This window comes from Acartia tonsa, chromosome 13 (assembly GCF_053477335.1).
Source record: "Acartia tonsa isolate MP-2025a chromosome 13, ASM5347733v1, whole genome shotgun sequence".
NCBI lineage: Eukaryota > Metazoa > Arthropoda > Copepoda > Calanoida > Acartiidae > Acartia > Acartia tonsa.
Window position 1 is genome coordinate 19,582,009 of NC_137272.1, and position 18,201 is coordinate 19,600,209.

General features: G+C 32.4%; 3 protein-coding genes across 3 annotated transcripts in view; 1 reads left to right on the top strand and 2 right to left on the bottom strand.

The window, feature by feature from the left end:
* LOC145335192 (ATP-dependent translocase ABCB1-like) overlaps positions 1–18,201 on the bottom strand; it is a 57,585-nt gene that overhangs the window by 22,552 nt on the left and 16,832 nt on the right. The window contains 12 exon segments of the mRNA XM_080180924.1: positions 762–832; positions 1,270–1,376; positions 3,667–3,754; positions 4,252–4,317; positions 4,775–4,860; positions 5,900–5,979; positions 6,597–6,718; positions 7,118–7,230; positions 8,353–8,404; positions 9,122–9,181; positions 9,649–9,734; positions 11,977–12,031. Of these exon segments, the coding sequence (XP_080037050.1) occupies positions 762–832; positions 1,270–1,376; positions 3,667–3,754; positions 4,252–4,317; positions 4,775–4,860; positions 5,900–5,979; positions 6,597–6,718; positions 7,118–7,230; positions 8,353–8,404; positions 9,122–9,181; positions 9,649–9,734; positions 11,977–12,031 (986 nt within the window).
* On the top strand, positions 14,964–15,847 carry LOC145304348 (uncharacterized). Its single transcript, XM_080146217.1, has 2 exons — positions 14,964–15,325; positions 15,708–15,847. Exons 1-2 carry the CDS (start codon positions 15,010–15,012, stop codon positions 15,845–15,847), a joined length of 456 nt encoding a protein of 151 aa, XP_080002343.1. The 5' UTR covers positions 14,964–15,009.
* LOC145335443 (actin-5C-like) overlaps positions 18,037–18,201 on the bottom strand; it is a 1,596-nt gene continuing 1,431 nt past the window's right edge. The window contains exon 1 of the mRNA XM_080181190.1: positions 18,037–18,201. This exon is cut by the window's right edge and continues 1,431 nt beyond it. The gene's annotated coding sequence lies outside the window, so the exon portion shown is untranslated.

An 18,201-nucleotide genomic window follows, 5' to 3' on the forward strand; every position in this document is an offset into this window, starting at 1 on the left:
TGAACCAATATGGTTCTCCTTTAGAGTAAAGCTTCTTATAGGTCCCAGGGTGGTTTTAGCCTGTTTAATTTTTATAAAAAGTCGTTGTAAGGTTTTAAGTTATTTTTCTGCACTTTCATGTCCCTTCTAATATCCCTAGATACTAGGGACGCAGCCACTAGTATAATATAAAACACCAGTTTATGAAGAAATTTTTTTTGTGGGTATAGTCCCTTTCGTGACAACGCCCCTTAAGGAGTGATTATTCGTATTTTCACAGTAGCTTTACTCCTATTTCTAGCCCCTCGCGGGGGACTCTAACCTTGCGGGACCAATTGCCTAACCCTGCGGGGCAATCACCTAACCAAATATAACCTGACCTAACCTAAAATAACCTATTAAAAGCAATTTTAAAAATACAACGAATCGCCCTTTAAGGTGCGTTGCCACCAAAGGGACTATATCCTTTTTTGATACTTGAATATGTAGTAATTTAGCCGGTTATCCGGCCGGATATCCGGTAATTTGGCCGGATAACCGGATATTTGCCGGATACCGGCGTTGGCCGGATATCCGGCCGGAAACCGGATATCCGACATTTGAAATAAGCCGGATATCCGGTATCCGGCCAAAAAAATATCCGGCCCAACCCTAGTTTTAACCACTAAATGTTATCTAGAGAAGAGGAAATTTTGTGTGTCGTTGGTTATGTACGTACAACAATTTATTAGCAAAAATCCCTGGTTTGTAACTGGATATGAAATTCTAATGGAAATATTCCTGTTTTGCTTTATCCAGTGCATCCTGCACAGTAGCTTCACTTGATGTGTCCAGGGCAGATGTAGCCTCATCTGTGTCAACAACAGATTAATATTTTATATCTTAAATGATGCTAGAATCTACGCCCCCGGAGGCCTCAAGGGGAACTTGAGGAAACTTTAAATTTTAGATTTGAAAATAAGAAGCGAAACAAAAGTTGTGAAGAAATAGATGGTTATTTGGTTACGCTATCTTATCCCAAAACCTAGTTACAAACCTCCTACAGACCTATAAGAAGCTTCACTGTAAAGAAGAACCATATCGGTCCAGCGGTTAGCGAGATCCTTCGCTACATAGAGAAAGAATTTAAGGTAATAAAAAAGATTTGTCAGAATGAACGGCCAAATTAAAAGATAAAAAAAGTGAAAAAATAAAGAAACAAAACAAACCTAAAGAACATAATTATAGGAACTAAGCTTTATAGAGCAATCTTTGAGTATTACTCAAACTATTAATCTATTGTTAATCCCTAATAGTAGAAGTTTAGGATTCCTGACCAGGGCCCTGGCAATTGCTATCCGTTGTTTCTGGCCCCCAGACAGCTGAGCTCCTCGTTCACCCACTATGGTCTCCAGTTTCTAGATAGATAGATAGATAGATAGATAGATAGATAGATAGAAGAAAGCTTATAATTTGCACTAATAAAGATACAGTAAAGATTATAGCTAATTTTAGTGTGCATACACTTCTGCATATTCTCACATCTGTATGGTGTTTCATAATCATGATTAATGGATGTAGAATATACGTTTGATATTATGACATTGTCGTCAATTTAGGTTGCTAACATGGACATCATTTATTAGTCAGTTCGTTCATCCAGCAGAAGGGGAGGGGATGGGGTTAAGAAGGTGGATTGGGGATCAGCTACAAGTAGAAAGTGTAAGACCAAATAAATAATGAATCCATTTTCTGATTATTTAATTACGTGATACATATGCGGAATTGATTGCATAATTTATTTTGCAAATATATATACAATAAAAATTCCTTAATTAAAAGAACACTCTGCGATTAACAAAAGCGAAGGTTTTCTATTTTAAGGGACAGTCCGTCCGTCCAACAATAAAGTAAAGCTAAGTTTCTTGATTTAGGAGATATAGAATAGTCTTTTATATATAAATTAAGATTAAGCGAAAGGTTAAAATACAAATTGGGTCCCTTACTGGAAACGACTCTTAAGGGGCGTTTCGTCGTATTTTCACAATAGCTTTCCCCCTATTTCTAGCCCCTGCGGAGGGCTCTAACCCTTCATGGTCAATTGCCTAACCCTCCGGGGCAATCAGCCAACCCAACTTAACCTAACCTTACCTAAAATAACCTATCAAAAGCTTTTGTGAAAATACGATATAATAGCCCCTTAAGAGACGTTGCAATGAAAGGGACTATACCCTACAAATTTTGTTTAAGTTTTTTTCAATAAAAAAAACATTTCCACTCTTTATTGTCAATAACTTTTCCATTGTCTGATTTGATTGGTTTTTCTTTTATGGATGTTGTCATTCTTGTAATTTATTTAGAAATGAAAACTCCGTTTTAATGAAAAAGTTAAAAGAGTAAATTTGTACTGATAAATTTATAAAATGCTTTACATTTTTCCCGGACAGAGAAATGGCATCTGGAAGAGAAAAAAATCCATATAAAATGTTGAATATCGCTAACCAGAGTGGACCGATATGGTTCTCCTTTACAGTAATGCTTGTAACTATTAAGGGGGAGGGTATAATCATTCAATGAGAAATCACCCCTGGAAAAAATACCACCCCCCACCCCCTTAAAAAATTTTATATTAGCTTTTCTTTTTAAAATTAAAATGTAAATTTGAAGGCTGACCTCCATCCATCCTTTTACCTTTCTCTTGAACTATGAAAACACAAGTATCAATATATTTTTTTTAATTTCGACGTAAACAAAAGAAATAACTAGGTAATCATTATTGACACAAAATTTGCTTCAATTGTCACCAATAATATATTTATGATTTGTAGTTTAGGCAAGCAGAAATGTTTGAGGCAAAATAGTTTTTATTAGATGCCATAATCCTATCCCTGATAACTTAAGATATTTATGCCCTCAACCCTAAGATACAGAATATAGTGTGCATTGAACTCCGAATAGATTATATTCGCATAGTGTTTCATATTGCAAAAAGTCAGACTAGCAAGTAAATAAATATGAGGTTGAATGATGATAGAGAGGCAAATGATAGGGATAATTTGTGCTGTTGTAACAATATAAAGATCTCATGATTTGATAATATGATACATGCGCTGAAGTAAATTCACACCTTTTAATTTTACATTTATTTAGAGAAAAAAAAACACATGTCTGTTTATTTGTCTGTCAATATGTTCATCTGTTTGTTTTACATTTGTCTGTTATTATGCATGTTTGTCTGTCTGTTTGTATGTCTGAATTGTTTCTTTTTTCCTGTCAGTTTGGTTGTCAGTTTGACATTTTAATTGTTTGTCTGTCTTATTTATTTGTTTGTAAATCTGTCTTGAATTTAACTGGCTCTTTGTCTGTGTGTATGTATGTCCAACGACTGTCTATTTGTCTGTTTGTTTGTTTTTTAGTAAGTGTGTCTGTGTGCTTTTATGATTCTATTTTATCCCTAATGTTTAAGTATGTTTCATTAATTACATGAAATGTTAAAACCAAGGACGTCCAATGGGAGGAGAGGGTATAGTGCCCCACACCCACCTTAAAAAAGAGGAAATTTTAGGGAGCAGTTGGTAATATATTAGATTACGCTCTCCCCAAAATAAAAAAAAAACTATTCCCCCCCCCCCCCACACCTCTAAAAGGCTTGGATATCCTTAGCAAAAACTATGACAATATGCTATGGCTTTTATTAAAACAACTTACTCTGGGAAGGCGTTGGATGAAGCTGTAGGCATTAGCAGCTTTACATGCTGTTTCTATCTCTTCTTCAGTTACATCTTCACGACCAAATCTTATAAAAAAAGAACAAAAAAATTAAACAAAGTATAATGATCTGATTTAATAACTGCTAATTTAAAACTGATGAAGCAAACCTTATCTATATACTCAATTATTCTAAGATCATTTGTCAGAAGATACGAAAGGTGTCATGTGTGACGTCATAAAACTAAGTCTAAAAAGAAAGGATGAGTGAGAGGAGAAGTGGGAAAGGAGACCCCTAAAAATGAGATGGATATAAAAGTATTTTTTATAACGTCACACATGACACTTTCAGCATCTCCAATTTGTCAATCATATTAAAAAAAATCAATCTACAAAAGACATATTTTTGGCAAAAAATAACTTAGCCAGCTTTATAATTCAACATTTTTTTCGTAATATACTGGACATAGTTTTACTAAAACATCTAGTTTACTTTACTACATATACTTTGCTTTATCACTCGTCTAACATAGTACAAATCACTATTTTGAACATCTTTGGTTATGTCGCGGTGATTATGTTTACCTGATATTTTCAGCTATTGAAGTGGCAAACAATATAGGTTCTTGTCCCACAACTCCTATTTGATCTCTGAAAAAAAACAAGGAAAAGCCCGTCCTTAGAAAAGTAGCACAAACAAACTAACAAAAATCATATTCAGTTAAATCCTATCATTTAAAGTAGTAAGGTCTATTAAAACCCCTCATAACCGTTAATTATCGATTTTAGAAAATCATCACATAATTGTAGTTTTTTTACGTCTTATGATGGTTTTCTACCCCATTCCTCGGCCTTCGAGTACAAAGTAAATTGAAATCATTGGTTGAAAAGTTTAGACACTACTAGTTTAGAAATAACCTATAAAATTTTAACGTAAATTATAAAACTTTGGGTACCAGTGTAATGTATTTAGTTCAATTTTCCTCTTGCCCTGGTAAACACTATACATCTTATACCTTACGTCGTTAGTAACGGACTGAAGGACAAACAGACATAAGCTAATTGTAGAGTAGATGCGCTATTAAAAATTAAGGCTTTAAATACTAACCTTAGCCATCCAACATTTAGATTTCTTAAATCTTCTCCATCGATATAAATACTGCCATGCTTTGGATCGTAAAATCTTTGTAACATCTAAATAGGTTAGGTTAGGCTAAGAGGGGTCCTTCAGGTTTAAAGCTAATAGTTGGTTTAGTATATTTTGTATATTTTTTGTTTTTTTTGTTATTATGAAAATTTATCTAATTAATTAGCAGACCTCTCTATTATGTAGCCTTTGTCTGGAAATCCTAACTGTTCCTTATATTGGATATTAAAAATAATAACACCATCATTTCCGCATAACATAGTCATTCCTAATTGCAAAAAAACACAACAGCAAACATATAAAAAGGAGCTTTTTAATCATGAGAGTGGAACAAAGTGGAAGGAATAGAAATAGTTTGTGCTGTAGTAATAATATGTAATTATGTTTATTTGACAATGCAATATTTCTATGGAAGTGAATAACACCCTTAATCATAATTACCTTTAAACCAGACAATTAGTCATATATACCACGAATTAAATTCGAAAATAAACACGAAACCTATACGTGATTTTCAGCTGTCGTTGGGTGTCAACACTTATTAGAATTGACGACCTTTTTTCATACTAAATATTATTTTTTTCGCTTGTTGGCTATACATTATTCGGATCTACTGCAGTTCACGGTAAAATATTGCTGGTAAGCAATATTTCCAAAAACCTATGAATTTTAAAGGCTGCTAGCTACCAAACGGCTGAACGTACAGATCATGCCCGCACACTGTTTTAAGCGGCATAAGAAGGTCTACAAATAATCTGGAATAGCCAAAATTCAATGATGCACAGGGAAAGCTTCACTGAAGAAAAAACGCGTAAAATAGGCCTTTTTCGCGCATTTTTCTGCACTGCGAGATAATTATGCATTATTGATTTATGGCTATTCCAGATTATTTGTAGGCCTTCTTATTTCGCTTAAAACAGTGTGTGGGCATGATCTGTACGTTCAGCCGTTTGGCAGCTAGCAGCCTTTAAAATTCATAGATTTTTAGAAATATTCGTTACCAGCAATATTGTACCGTGAACTGCAGTAGATCCCATTATTCCTGACAATTAGTAGTTTAATTTTACTGAAATTGACGGATACTACCTGGATAACAGTACTTTTCCCACATCCCGAGGGTCCCACAAGGGCCACTGTTTGCCCAGGGTCTATGGTTAAACTCAAACCTGAAAAGAAAACATGAATATAGGGGTAGAACAATATAGATGGGATATAATAATTAAATAGATGGAGAAAAGGGATGTAAATCGATTAATCGTCATTTTATTTTCCGTTGTAGTAAAAGGTAAAGTTTAAAAGTATTTTTATGATTACGACTAAACCTTTTTAGACATCCAAAGTAAAATTAAAGACATCCAACACTTCAATTACATATCCATAAAGTTTAGGTTTTTTGTAATAATTTTATCATTCTTAGTCTTTCTTTTTCTAAAATTTAAATAGTAAATAGTATTAATAGGTACTATTATATCTTCTTAATTTCGTAATTCTAAAGATTTTTACTCCTCTTGCTATGCCAGAGGCATGAAAATAACATTAGACATAGGCCACTAAACAGCTTAATGCAAAGCACTGTAAGGGTAGCTTTATAAAAGCCATATGTAACCAAAAGATTTGTTGTCTCTAAGACTTTGTTGTCCCCTCACTTCCGCATTATATTTATATTCGCTCCATGCCACAACAGCAATTAAATTATGTTTAACGATGAGAGAGTGAAGCCAAAATGGGGTAGTTTTGAAGTTATAATTATACGCAAAAAGGCTATGTACACTTCAAAACCTACCTCTGAGCACAGGAACATCTTTTCTGGAGGGGTATTGGAAGTACACGTTGTCCAGGAAAATTTGTCCAGTGAAAATTTCAGGAGAAAGGCCGGCTGTCTCCATGCTATCTATCACTGGTTTCCTAAATATTCAGGGTTACAAGGATAGGAAAATGGATAATAAATCACTAGATAGTTTCCTTTTAATATGAAATACAATCTGCCTTTTAAAGCTGCTTACTATTAGGGCGTTGAAAGTATCTAGATAAACACTGGATCAATATGGTTTTCATTTACAGTAAAGCTACTCATAGGTCCTAGGAAGGTTTATAACTCTTCTGGGGGCGGGTAAGACCACCCCCTCAAGAGATATCTAAAATATAACCCTCCCAAAAGTTTCTTTTTCTTCTTAAAACTAAAATTGGAAATGAATGATTGTCGACTTTTCCCGCCCTCTAACTTAAAGTGCTCCTAGGGGCGTAACCGCTAGTATTAGAATAATACAAAAAAAACTTTTTTTCCAAGGTGTTAAAGTTTTGTACCTGTCTATGATATGAAAAATTGTTCTGGCCGCGCCCTTAGCCATGGCGAAAGCTTCTATATATGGACTAGCTTGTCCTAGATTCATAGCTCCCATCAGGACGGAGAAAAATACCTGAAAAGGGACATTTAGTAGAGCAGCAACAACTAGCTTTCAAATATTTCTTTGAAAACTGTAATATATTTTTGTGTGTTTGCTTTTCTGTCTGCCTGTTTGTATTTATATGTCTGTAAGCAATCTTTCTGTGAGTTTTTCTCTTTGTCTATCTATCTGTCTCTCTTTCTATCTGCCTGTTTGTGTATATGCATGTTTTTTATTTGTCTGTCTATCTATCTGTCTACCAATAGATCTGTCTTTATTTATGTCTAATTGGCTTATGCCATTCTGTCTGTATATCAATCTGTCTATTTATCAATCTGTCTGTATATCAATCTGTCTGTATGTCAATTTGCCTGTATATCAGTCTGTCTATGTGTCTGTGTGTATATCATTCTGTCTGTGTGTCTGGCTTTACATCCTGTCTGACAGTTTTTCAGTGTGACTGTATGTCATTTTGTCTGTATATCATTATGTCTGTGTGTCTGTCTGTATATCAGTCTTTCTGTATGTCTGTCATTATATCGGTCTGTTTTCTGTCTGGCTTTACACCCTGCTGACAGTTTTTCAGTGTGTCTGTATGTCATTTTGTCTGTATATCAGTCTGTCTGTGTGTCTGTCTGTATATCAGTCTGTCTGTGTGTCTGTCTGTATATCATTGTGTCTGTGTGTCTGTCTTTATATTAATCTGTCTGTATATCATTCTGTCTGTGTGTCTGTCTGTATATCAGTCTTTCTGTGTGTCTGTCTGTATATTAATCTGTCTGTATGTCTGTCTGTATATCGGTCTGTTTTCTGTCTGGCTTTACACCCTGTCTGACAGTTTTTCAGTGTGTCTGTGTGTCTGTCTGTATATCAGTCTTTCTGTATGTCTGTATGTATATCGGTCTGTTTTCTGTCTGGCTTTACACCCTGTCTGACAGTTTTTCAGTGTGTCTGTATGTCATTTTGTCTGTATATAAGTCTGTCTGTTTGTCTGTCTGTATATAAGTCTTTCTGTATGCCTGTATGTTTTCTGTATGTCTTCATATACCGTCTGACTTCATGTATATCTACAACCAAGCAATCTATCTGTTCAATTCTATCTATCTTTCCAATTTTATCTATCTATCCATTTCTTATCTATCTATATATACTTACAATGAGTAGGCTAGCAGGATTATATCTTGGATTACAGTTTTCAGAATCAAGTCTACGGCAAGGGTTAATTATAGAGCATTCTTTTCGATATAAAGGTCGTACTACGGGATTTTTGCCTAATAAGTGATTCTTTAACTATCAACCTGGGTGTATGTACTTTTCCCCTTAGTTATCCTTAACTGTTTGACCTGACGTTACAGTGTCATTGACAACATTGTCGCCCATTATACGAGGATGGTAATTTACAAGGTCTTGGGGGGGGGGGGGGGTAATATAGTCACTAGCATAATTTTTATCACTGATGGGGGGGGGGGGGCGTAATAAAGAAACACAGTAATAGTGTCTGACTGATTATGACGTAACAAAAAAAATTAGACCAATGAGAGGCCACTATAAATTTTACCATTGGTCAAAAACGGCCTCTCATTGGCTAATTTTTTTGTTTTACGTCATAATCAGTCAGACACTATTACTGTGTTCGTAATAAAGTCACTAACATAATTTTTATCACTGATGGCTGCGCCCTTGACTTAATATTCATTCCTATTCTTATAAAAGAAAAAAACTAACTTTAGGCAACTACACTTTGATTGCATGACTATTTCTGGAAGTTATAAATCAAAGAATACCCCCTGACCTTCTTAGTATATCGACTATACGCCAATTATTAATAGTGGCAATAAATGACATAACATTTACATCATGTTGACATTATAACAACATTATTGATTAACAGGATATCTTGTGGCTAATCTATAATCAACTCTGCCTGCATGTATCTCTATCATCCATTATTAACTTTACTCCGTACCAAAAAGCAAGGGCATAACTGAAATATACATATACACATTTAATACTATATTAAGATACTATCGGAAGCGTTCATAGCATTTAGGGGCTCTAAAAAAGCTGAAAAATATTGCCTAAAACATCTTCAGACCTACATTTGCCGAGCAAGAAAAATATTAAAGGATTGAAATTTAAGGAAAACAGAAATTATGTTTTTGGAGAATTTGCAATAATCTAAATTATATCTTTGTATATCATCGTATTCTAAAGGGATACGCCAATGTCGGATAATTGATGAACATCCCCAATGTTAATACACAAAATTACCCCATCTATAGACTGCAATTATATGGACACTAAACTTTACAAACCAACCAATCAACATCCATTAAAAGTTCCCAAAGTTGTTATGCCAACGAATAAGAAACCGTTCTTGTAAAACTTTGGGGACTAGTGTAATAAACAGCCCATTGTATCCTCTCTCTCCTTGGTATTTATTGAATTTACCTAGAATAGATGATAAACCACATAACGCCAGCACCAATAGCTGTCAGGGTGCCTCGCAGGATTCCAGCTTTTCTGGCTGTTACCAACTAACAAAATAATAATAAGAACATCTAAAAAAAATATTCTAACCATTTCAACAAATCAAACTGACAAAGTAGTATGAGCATATGTCAGGGATCTAAAGGGATAAGAAAATGGCCGATAAATTGATGTAAATCCCCAACGATGATACACAAAATACCTCCTCTGTAAAACAAAATTAGTGGTTGAAACGATTGAACATCCAACTTAATAAATCAACCAATCAAAATTCACTAGAGTCCCAAAAGTTGTTATGCCAACGAATAAGAAAACGTTGTTATAAAACTTTGGGGACCAGAGTAATAAACAGCCCATTGTCACCTTTCTCCCTGGCACATGCAAAGTAAACCCGCGTTAAATTCTTAATATGATTAAAAGTACAAATCCATCACATAATTACTTGAATGCATACTTGATTATAGAGAAACTTCGCTTATAAAATTATGCCAAATCGCCCGAGGAAACAATAATCTAAAAATTAAGTAAAGAGAATAAATATCATATCACAAATGTTGCTCAAAATATAAAAAAATTATTATGTTTAAAATTAACCTACTGACTCTATGTTTATGATTATAGAGTTGCTAAGATTTCTAAGCTGTACATGAACATTAACAATCAAGTTTTAAACTGAAAGGACACACTAACTTTACTATAAAAAGGAGGTGTGTACTTTTTAGCCCCCATTCCCCCTCCCCAATCTATCTGATAGATAATCTTCGCTATATGAAAAGTAGATAAAATAATTTGTACAAAATAAGAACATTGCAAAAAAGAATTTCTAAGACATGTTAAATCTGTTTAATTGTATTGAATATGCTAATTTGTTTTGTCTGCCCTATGTCCACGGAAACGAACAAATGTTATGAAAACAAGGCAATACACGGTCATAACACGAGATAGTTAAAATTCCAATTTATTTAAATCTATTTCTCGTATTCATTCGAATCCGGTGGATAGGAACCGGTTCTCATCCATACGAAAAAAACTATGTCTAGCATCGTATTATATCCAGTTTTCTACGAATATAAAAATGTACAAAAAACGGCATCTCGGGGCTAAAAAAACTGGTTTTAATCTTATAATTGTACTTTTTATATCCGCGGAAATCCTTTATAATACGATGCGAGAAATAATTAATATTAACTCCAATAAAATGCAAAATATTCTATTAATTAAATACCAGGATTTAATAGATTTACACATTAACTTTTTTTTGTTTTCCATAATTCCCATTCCTGTCTATTAAGTTTTTTATTAGAAAGGGTCAATAGAAATTTGTAACTTATTTTAACTAGGAATTTGACCTTTTATCAGGGATCTTAAGGGATAAGACAATGGACGATAAATTGATTTACATCCCAATTATGATGAATAAAATTATCCCTTATTTAGATTATATTATTGGTGAAAAAGTTTGGAACTGAATGATTGTATAAACAAATTAAGAAAAATCAACAGGATTTCCTTAAAGTTTTTACAAAAAAAGAATTATATCGTTTTTCTCAAACTTTGGATACCAGTATATTTTACAGTCTAGTATACCTTCCTTCCTTGCCTTAAATGCAAAATACATGGATAACTATTAACTATGTTTACTTAGGTACAGAGCTTTTTGAATATGTCTAATACTTGATCATGAAGTATAGATAAGAATCCAAAACCCAAATGGGTGATTTGAGCTAACTAAAATAAAAGATGATCCAATGCTAGTGAAATGCAAAAAGTTTTTAAAAATAAAAAAAAAAGGATATTTTGTTGTACATATTAGCCAAAAAGTTAAAAGTGTGAAAAATTAAGTTTACCTGCCACATAGCTAACAAAGGAGCTTCACTTCTTAAAAAACTTACTAACACATTAAAAGCTGTGCTAATGAAAAATTACATTATTGTCATAGCACTGCACTTTAATCTTTTTCAGTTTTTTGCCGATAAAAAGTCATGACACACGTGTACAGATTAATTATAGGATAGCTGCGCTGCTAAAAACCAGGGATCCAAAGGGATAAAACAATGGCTGATAAATTGATGTACATCCCCAATGATGATACATTAAATTACTCCTTCTTGTAGTATATAATTAGTCAATGAAACGTTTGGACACTGAACTAAATAAACCAACCAATCAAAATTCAGTAAAAGATCCCAAGGTTGTTAAGCCAATGAATAAAGAAACTTTATTATAAGACTTTGGGGACTAATGTAATAAACAGCCCAATGTCCCCTCCCTTTCTGACTAATAACATACCTTATTGTCATATCTTTCCACCTCCTTCTCCTCTCCACCAAACGCCACAACTGTCCTAAAACAAATAAAAGTATTCAATAATTATAATTTGAACTAAAATTGTATGGGTGTGCTTCTCATATGATCGCGTCACCCGCCTGAACATTAGATTATTTAGACAAGTATTTGTTAGGTCTATACCCCTCTAAACTTTCCACAAGGGGCGTATTGAGGCTCCGAAATGCATACATTATTAGTCTTTATGAGGTTAGAATATTTTTAGGCTATTTTATTTTTAAAATTTCTGATAGGTAGAAGATTTTTAGAGTAGCTTTGCGAACTAAGTCGTAATTTGACTTTCTAAACTTTAGAATAGAAAATTATTGCAAAAGAGTAAATATTAGAACCAATTTATTGTTTTCCAGGATAGAGAGATATGTAGCATTTTAGAAGATAAATTAATCTGCCCCCAAACACCAGGTCAATATTTTTTCGAAATTTTTCCATTGTAATTTCATTGGAGGAAAGTTTAATTAATCTTCCATTGATCTACACCTTATATCCTGGCCATATTATTTATTACAGAGCAAAGTCAATATAATAACCAGAGTAATTTATAGTAAAAGGTTCTCTATTTGCTTACAAATTGCAGAAATTAAAGACATAGATTCTAGAAATAACTTTCAGAAAATTTTTTCTTTAATGATCATAGTTTTCAAGTCAAAATTTAACCCTAAATCGAAGAAGTTGTAGAAAGATTAAGATTAGAAGGATAAAATTTTCAAATACAGCATTAAATGCTTTTTTAGGAAAAAATATTTAATTCTTATTTTCTTTTCAAGATGGTATACACATCTTTCATTATCCTTAGCTTAATCCATGAAAAAAAATGTGACTAAACCATTTTGTTGCAGTAATGTTGTTGAATCTAATGAAACAACATTCAATGCATACTTATAGTCTCAAAATAATACTCCAATTTTGGTTAAATATTATTACTTTATTTGTTTCTTTCAGGTTAGATAAGAAAAAATATGTTCTATTTGTTTTGATTTTGGTGAAGTTAATTGTAGGGAAAAATGAAGTGTTCTGCTGTTATTGATGCTTTTGTGAAAATCAAAATAATTCCAGGAACACATAATATTTTAATATTTCCAAATTTTTAAAAATAAATTAAAAGCTAAATTTGAAAAAGCTGTATAAATTTTCAAAAAAGGTAGTATGGAGGATGGGAGGGAAAAATTCAATAATAATGGATAAGCTAAATCTAAAGGAAGCATGAAAGCTAAAAGAAATCCAAAGATATGTTTACCTAAACAAACCACACACCAGAGTTGCATAGTAGTTATGATAAGGAATAGAGTATAGCCAATAAGCAAAACGAATTTAAATAACATTTGAGAAAAACATTGTCATTACAACTAAGTGTTGTCCCCCCCCCCCCCTTTACAAGTATTTTGGTGTTGGTAACAGCTGAGCCATAATACTTTCAATAAGGGGGGAGGGAGAGGGTTTAATGCAACCATCTCGTAATCAATGTATAAATAGCACTTAAAATTCGAATTTTGATCTGAAATTTTGCAAGAGTAATCCTTGGTAGGTATATTTTCCCTAAATCGAACAAAAGTTGAAAAAGTAATGGCTAACGGCTCAGCTGTTTAGCCGTTTTTTAGCTATTTTTAGGGCAAATCTGTCATTAATTATGTAGAAATCAACTTTTTGAAACATATTTTGCTTTAAATCATGTGAAATGATACCAAAAAATTTTTTTTAGATTTCTAGTACCAGCAACTACCGGCTAGAACCGTTTGAAAACGTTTTGGAGCGGAAAAGAGCATTATGTGAAGAGAGGTTTTGTGATTTATTTATCTTGTAAATACCCAACAAATGTCTACACGCCTGAGCCGCCAGCCGTTAGCCACTACTTTTCCAACTTTTTCTTCGATTTAGGGTAAATAGACCTACCAAGGATTACTCATGCAAAATTTCAGATCAAAATTCGAATTCTAAGTGCCATTTATACATTGATTACGAGATGGTTGCATTAAACCCCCCCCCCCCCCCCCCTTAACAAAATATTAAAAAGTATGTGATCTAGTAAGAAAGACAGAGTATGGGAAGCCAAAGCTAACACTGTGCCACCCAGCTAAAATTATACAGATTCTGTCATATTTTGGGTGCTATGCTGTTTATGCTTACACAATATGTAAGGTAAATTATGGATTTGTATAACATTAAAGTAAAACAATAGAGGGGGAAGGGGTTAACTAACTGTATGTCTCCATCCCATGGAAATTGTGCTGACTTTCAATTGGGTCTTTGAAGACCAGCGTATAGCATCAGAAATGTTAACACAGCCAAGTCGCTACAAAAGAGTAGAAAGCAATTTGTTAGCAGACAAAAGAGATCCTCAACAATTGATCTAGGTAGTTATCAGGATTTTATATATATATATATTAGCGGTTACGCCCCTAGCATCTAGCGGCTCTCTACTCGAAGGGGCAGAAAAATAGCTTAATACCATCCCAAGATTCAAATCTGGTAGTAAAATAGCCTAAATCCATCAAAGCACCTCTGTGAAGCTTGCTTAAAGTAGACAACAAAATTGATTCAGTAGTTATTGAGATCTTAAGCTTCAAACAAAACACTCTTTCTACTTTATGTAATAGAATTTTTGTGGTAATCTAATTTTTTTTACAGGATTTCTATTTCAATGAAAAATCAGTGAGAGAAAAAGTTGTTCTGTCAGTACAATTGATAAGCTACACCATACCAATTATGGGCTTTGTCATGAACACAGCAATAGCCATGAATCTTGGGGCAAATTTGTTTACAATGAAAACAGATTTGCCCGCACGTGTAATCATAGTTGATTTTCTTATAGTAGGAACATACTACTTAGGTAAACATAGAAACATAGAAATTTTCATGTTATTGATATTTGAATATTTTAAAAATCTTGGTACGGCTTAAAAAATTATTTCATCCAAACTTACATACATTTCGAAGGTGGTGTAATAATAACAGTATTTTTATAATCAACATTGTTTAGGAATGGGAATTTTAGACTTTGAAATTCTTGCCAGAATATCAGATCTGAGAACATTTTATCAATCGATAACTTTCATATTTATGATTGTCATCAGTACATATTCCCTGACAGTGACACTTATCCTGATGGGTATTGTAGTAGTTGAGACTACAAATATATTCAACAGACTGCTAGTAAAGGAATATCTTGATTATGAAGATTTGGAAGAAGTTATTGAGTTATGGAGGAACACATGTGCCGCTCTTAGTATTCCCTACTTTCTGCTGTTTTCTTGTAATCAAGTTTTGGTCACTCTGGTAACATATGTCTGTATTACAGGTAATTAAAATCGAAGATTTGTATTTAAAACACTGTATTAGTTTAATAACCTTATTGAATGTTTATACCTAAATAACTGTTTTTTAAGCAAGTTTATATGCATTGAATAAATTGGATTAATAGCTTCCATAAAGCTAAAGGTTTCCAATTGATAAATAGTTAGTTAGGAAAAAGAAACAATTATTGATTTACAAATTTAATTTTTTAACTAAGACTTTAAAGTTGAAGGTGTATGATAAAAGGTTAAGAATTATACGGAATGTAACAAACTGAACCCTATCAAAAGATTTGGACATTCCATTCACAAGCAACAAATATGTACAGGAGGGAGCAGAGCTTAAAGCATATTTTTAAAAATTTCATTTATCTTTTTAATTTTAAGATAGCAATTACTTGCCATTGATTCTGCCAGTAGCCTCCATAACAATATTCATTACAGCAAGTGTATTCAAGATGGAAAACCTGTACTCTCTCATTCAACAGATTGCTGAAAAAGCTCAACAGGAAAGTTTATTTACTTGAATATTTACATTTTAAAAGAGACTAATTCAACAAGTAAGCAAATAATTACAAAATAAAACATACTTATCTTTTAAAGTTGCATGAGAGGTAAGAAAGGTTATGATTAATAAATGTTTGTATTTTTAAGAATATTTCAAAAGGTTATTGGCATAAGCCTGTTGAACATTGCCTTTTTCTCTTTGTCAAGTCATCACCCTAGTACATTATGAAAGAGAGAGAGTGTTAAACAACTGAAATGACATTATTAAGCATTATAGACAGAAATACCACTTAATGATCACTTAATAGGGAACATTTACTACTGAACAGGGACAAGAAACAGAGATTTAGGCAAACCCTTCAACCCATTTCCTTCTTTACCCACTTCCGATTAGTTGCAGGACAAAAAAGATTTAGGCATAGTGGCTTACCACAAAATATTTAAATTTTGAGCAATTTCAAATGGAATTAATTGATAATCTGAATCACAGCCATGTCTTTAAATTAAATGTGAAAACGAATTTTGAAAAACAAATATTTTTTCTAAAGTAAAAAACTGTCTAGGATGCCTACTGCAATTGTAAAGGTTTGCCAGATCTGATAAAGTTTAAAGAAAAAGCCTACAAAGTAGCCAATCTTGGCATTCTTTCAGGAATGGTTACCAAATTTTAAAAGACCCCCAAAAAAATGTAAATATTATTTGAATTAAATCAAGAAAAAAAAAGTTTGTAAGTGAAGCAGCAACAATAAGCTAAAAATATAAAATTAATAGTCTTTCTTATTTAGAGAAGTAGAAACTTCACACAAAGAATGTATTGAGGACTAATTGACTTAACCCCCCCTCTCCTTTTTTTCAAATAAATTGAAAAATTGGAAGAGTAATTTTTATTTTTTATTCTAACCCCTGTGGGGTCTATATATACCTGCAGTGCTGTAAGCCTGCGGGGCTATGAAGTATAATTGGACATAAAGTAATAAACAATTCAATTCATTTTGAAATTAAGAGTGTTGGGAAGTTTCATAGCTCGACAAGGCACTTTGAGAAACAACAAAGCACAAACCTACTTGAAAATTAAATGACTTGTATAGAAATTTTTCAAAAAAAAGACTTGTTAATCATTATTCTAGGTGCCGGATTTTTTACAGTGGAAAAGAGTACCTTAACAGCTATGCTATCAACAGTATTGACCTATTTTATCATCCTCTTACAATTTCAATCTTGATTTTGTATTTTTAAAACAATAAAATTTATGTCCGTAACAAAGATGACAACATTAATTTCTTAGTCTAAGCAAAATTATACATGAATTTGTTGCAAAATTGCTTAAATATAGGATGCAGTAAAAGGTCATTCTTTCATTTTTAGGATTTGATTATAGAGTTGCCTCGCCAATAAAACTTTACCTTGTTGTCCTGATAATCATTATTGAAAAATATGTTGTCAAAATGTTTAAAAATCAGCATGTTTTAAATGGACGTTCTAACACTACCTAGCTAACCGTTATCGTTGCGGATGGACCGACTCTTATTATAGAAAAGCTTCGCTTTTAAAAAGTGTACAAATTTGATGTCAGACAAAAATACATCAAACTAAATACCTAAAGCATAGAATTTCTCGAAATTATATATTAAAAAATGTAAATATATTAAAATGAGCAGACACTAAAACATCCTACTAATTTAGCAGATACACATTCAATCACTGCATAGAATATTTTTTTAATGCTTTAAAGTTTTAATCAAATAAGATTTTAAAATGGAATGAAAATCTGATAAGAAAATAAAAGTAATATTTATGTACTTATATTGATTAATAGGAAAAATAAAATACAAAAATTTATACTTTTAAAGCCTTAAATTTCTAAATGATGCTTTTCTAATATAACTTCTACCAATGTGATTTTAAAAAATTCTAGACTTTTTGAATGTATCGCAACCTAAGCTTTGTTGGACATGTCTGCATATTAACTCAAATATATTCCAAAATAAAAATGCAACTTTTCTATAAAAATAAACCATGCACGTTCGTTAATGTAACCTTTTTACCATAATATAAGACACGCAAAGAAAAACTATTGTACCTCCTTAATTACTATTCTTATTGATTATTATTGAGTCAAAATTCATGGTTTGTCTGCAAATATTTGTCATGTAGCTGGCTTTAATCGTTACCAATAAAGAAACATTTATAGAAAAATAAAACACAAATATCAAGAAGTTAACAATTTATTGATATATTATAATTATTCTATCTACAATAACAAAACAAATCTTAACAATGTGAATATTGTCATGTGGTGTGCACAGAGATATGGTTTATCAAATGCAATATTATTAAAGAAGGAATGTTAGCTTATGATATACAGAATGAATAT

Coding starts and splice junctions, on each gene's coding strand:
- LOC145304348 (XM_080146217.1), top strand. CDS start 15,010: ATGGGAATTTTAGACTTTGAAATTCTTGCCAGAATATCAGATCTGAGA. Junction 15,326..15,707: donor AACATATGTCTGTATTACAG/GTAATTAAAATC, acceptor TTTAATTTTAAG/ATAGCAATTACTTGCCATTG.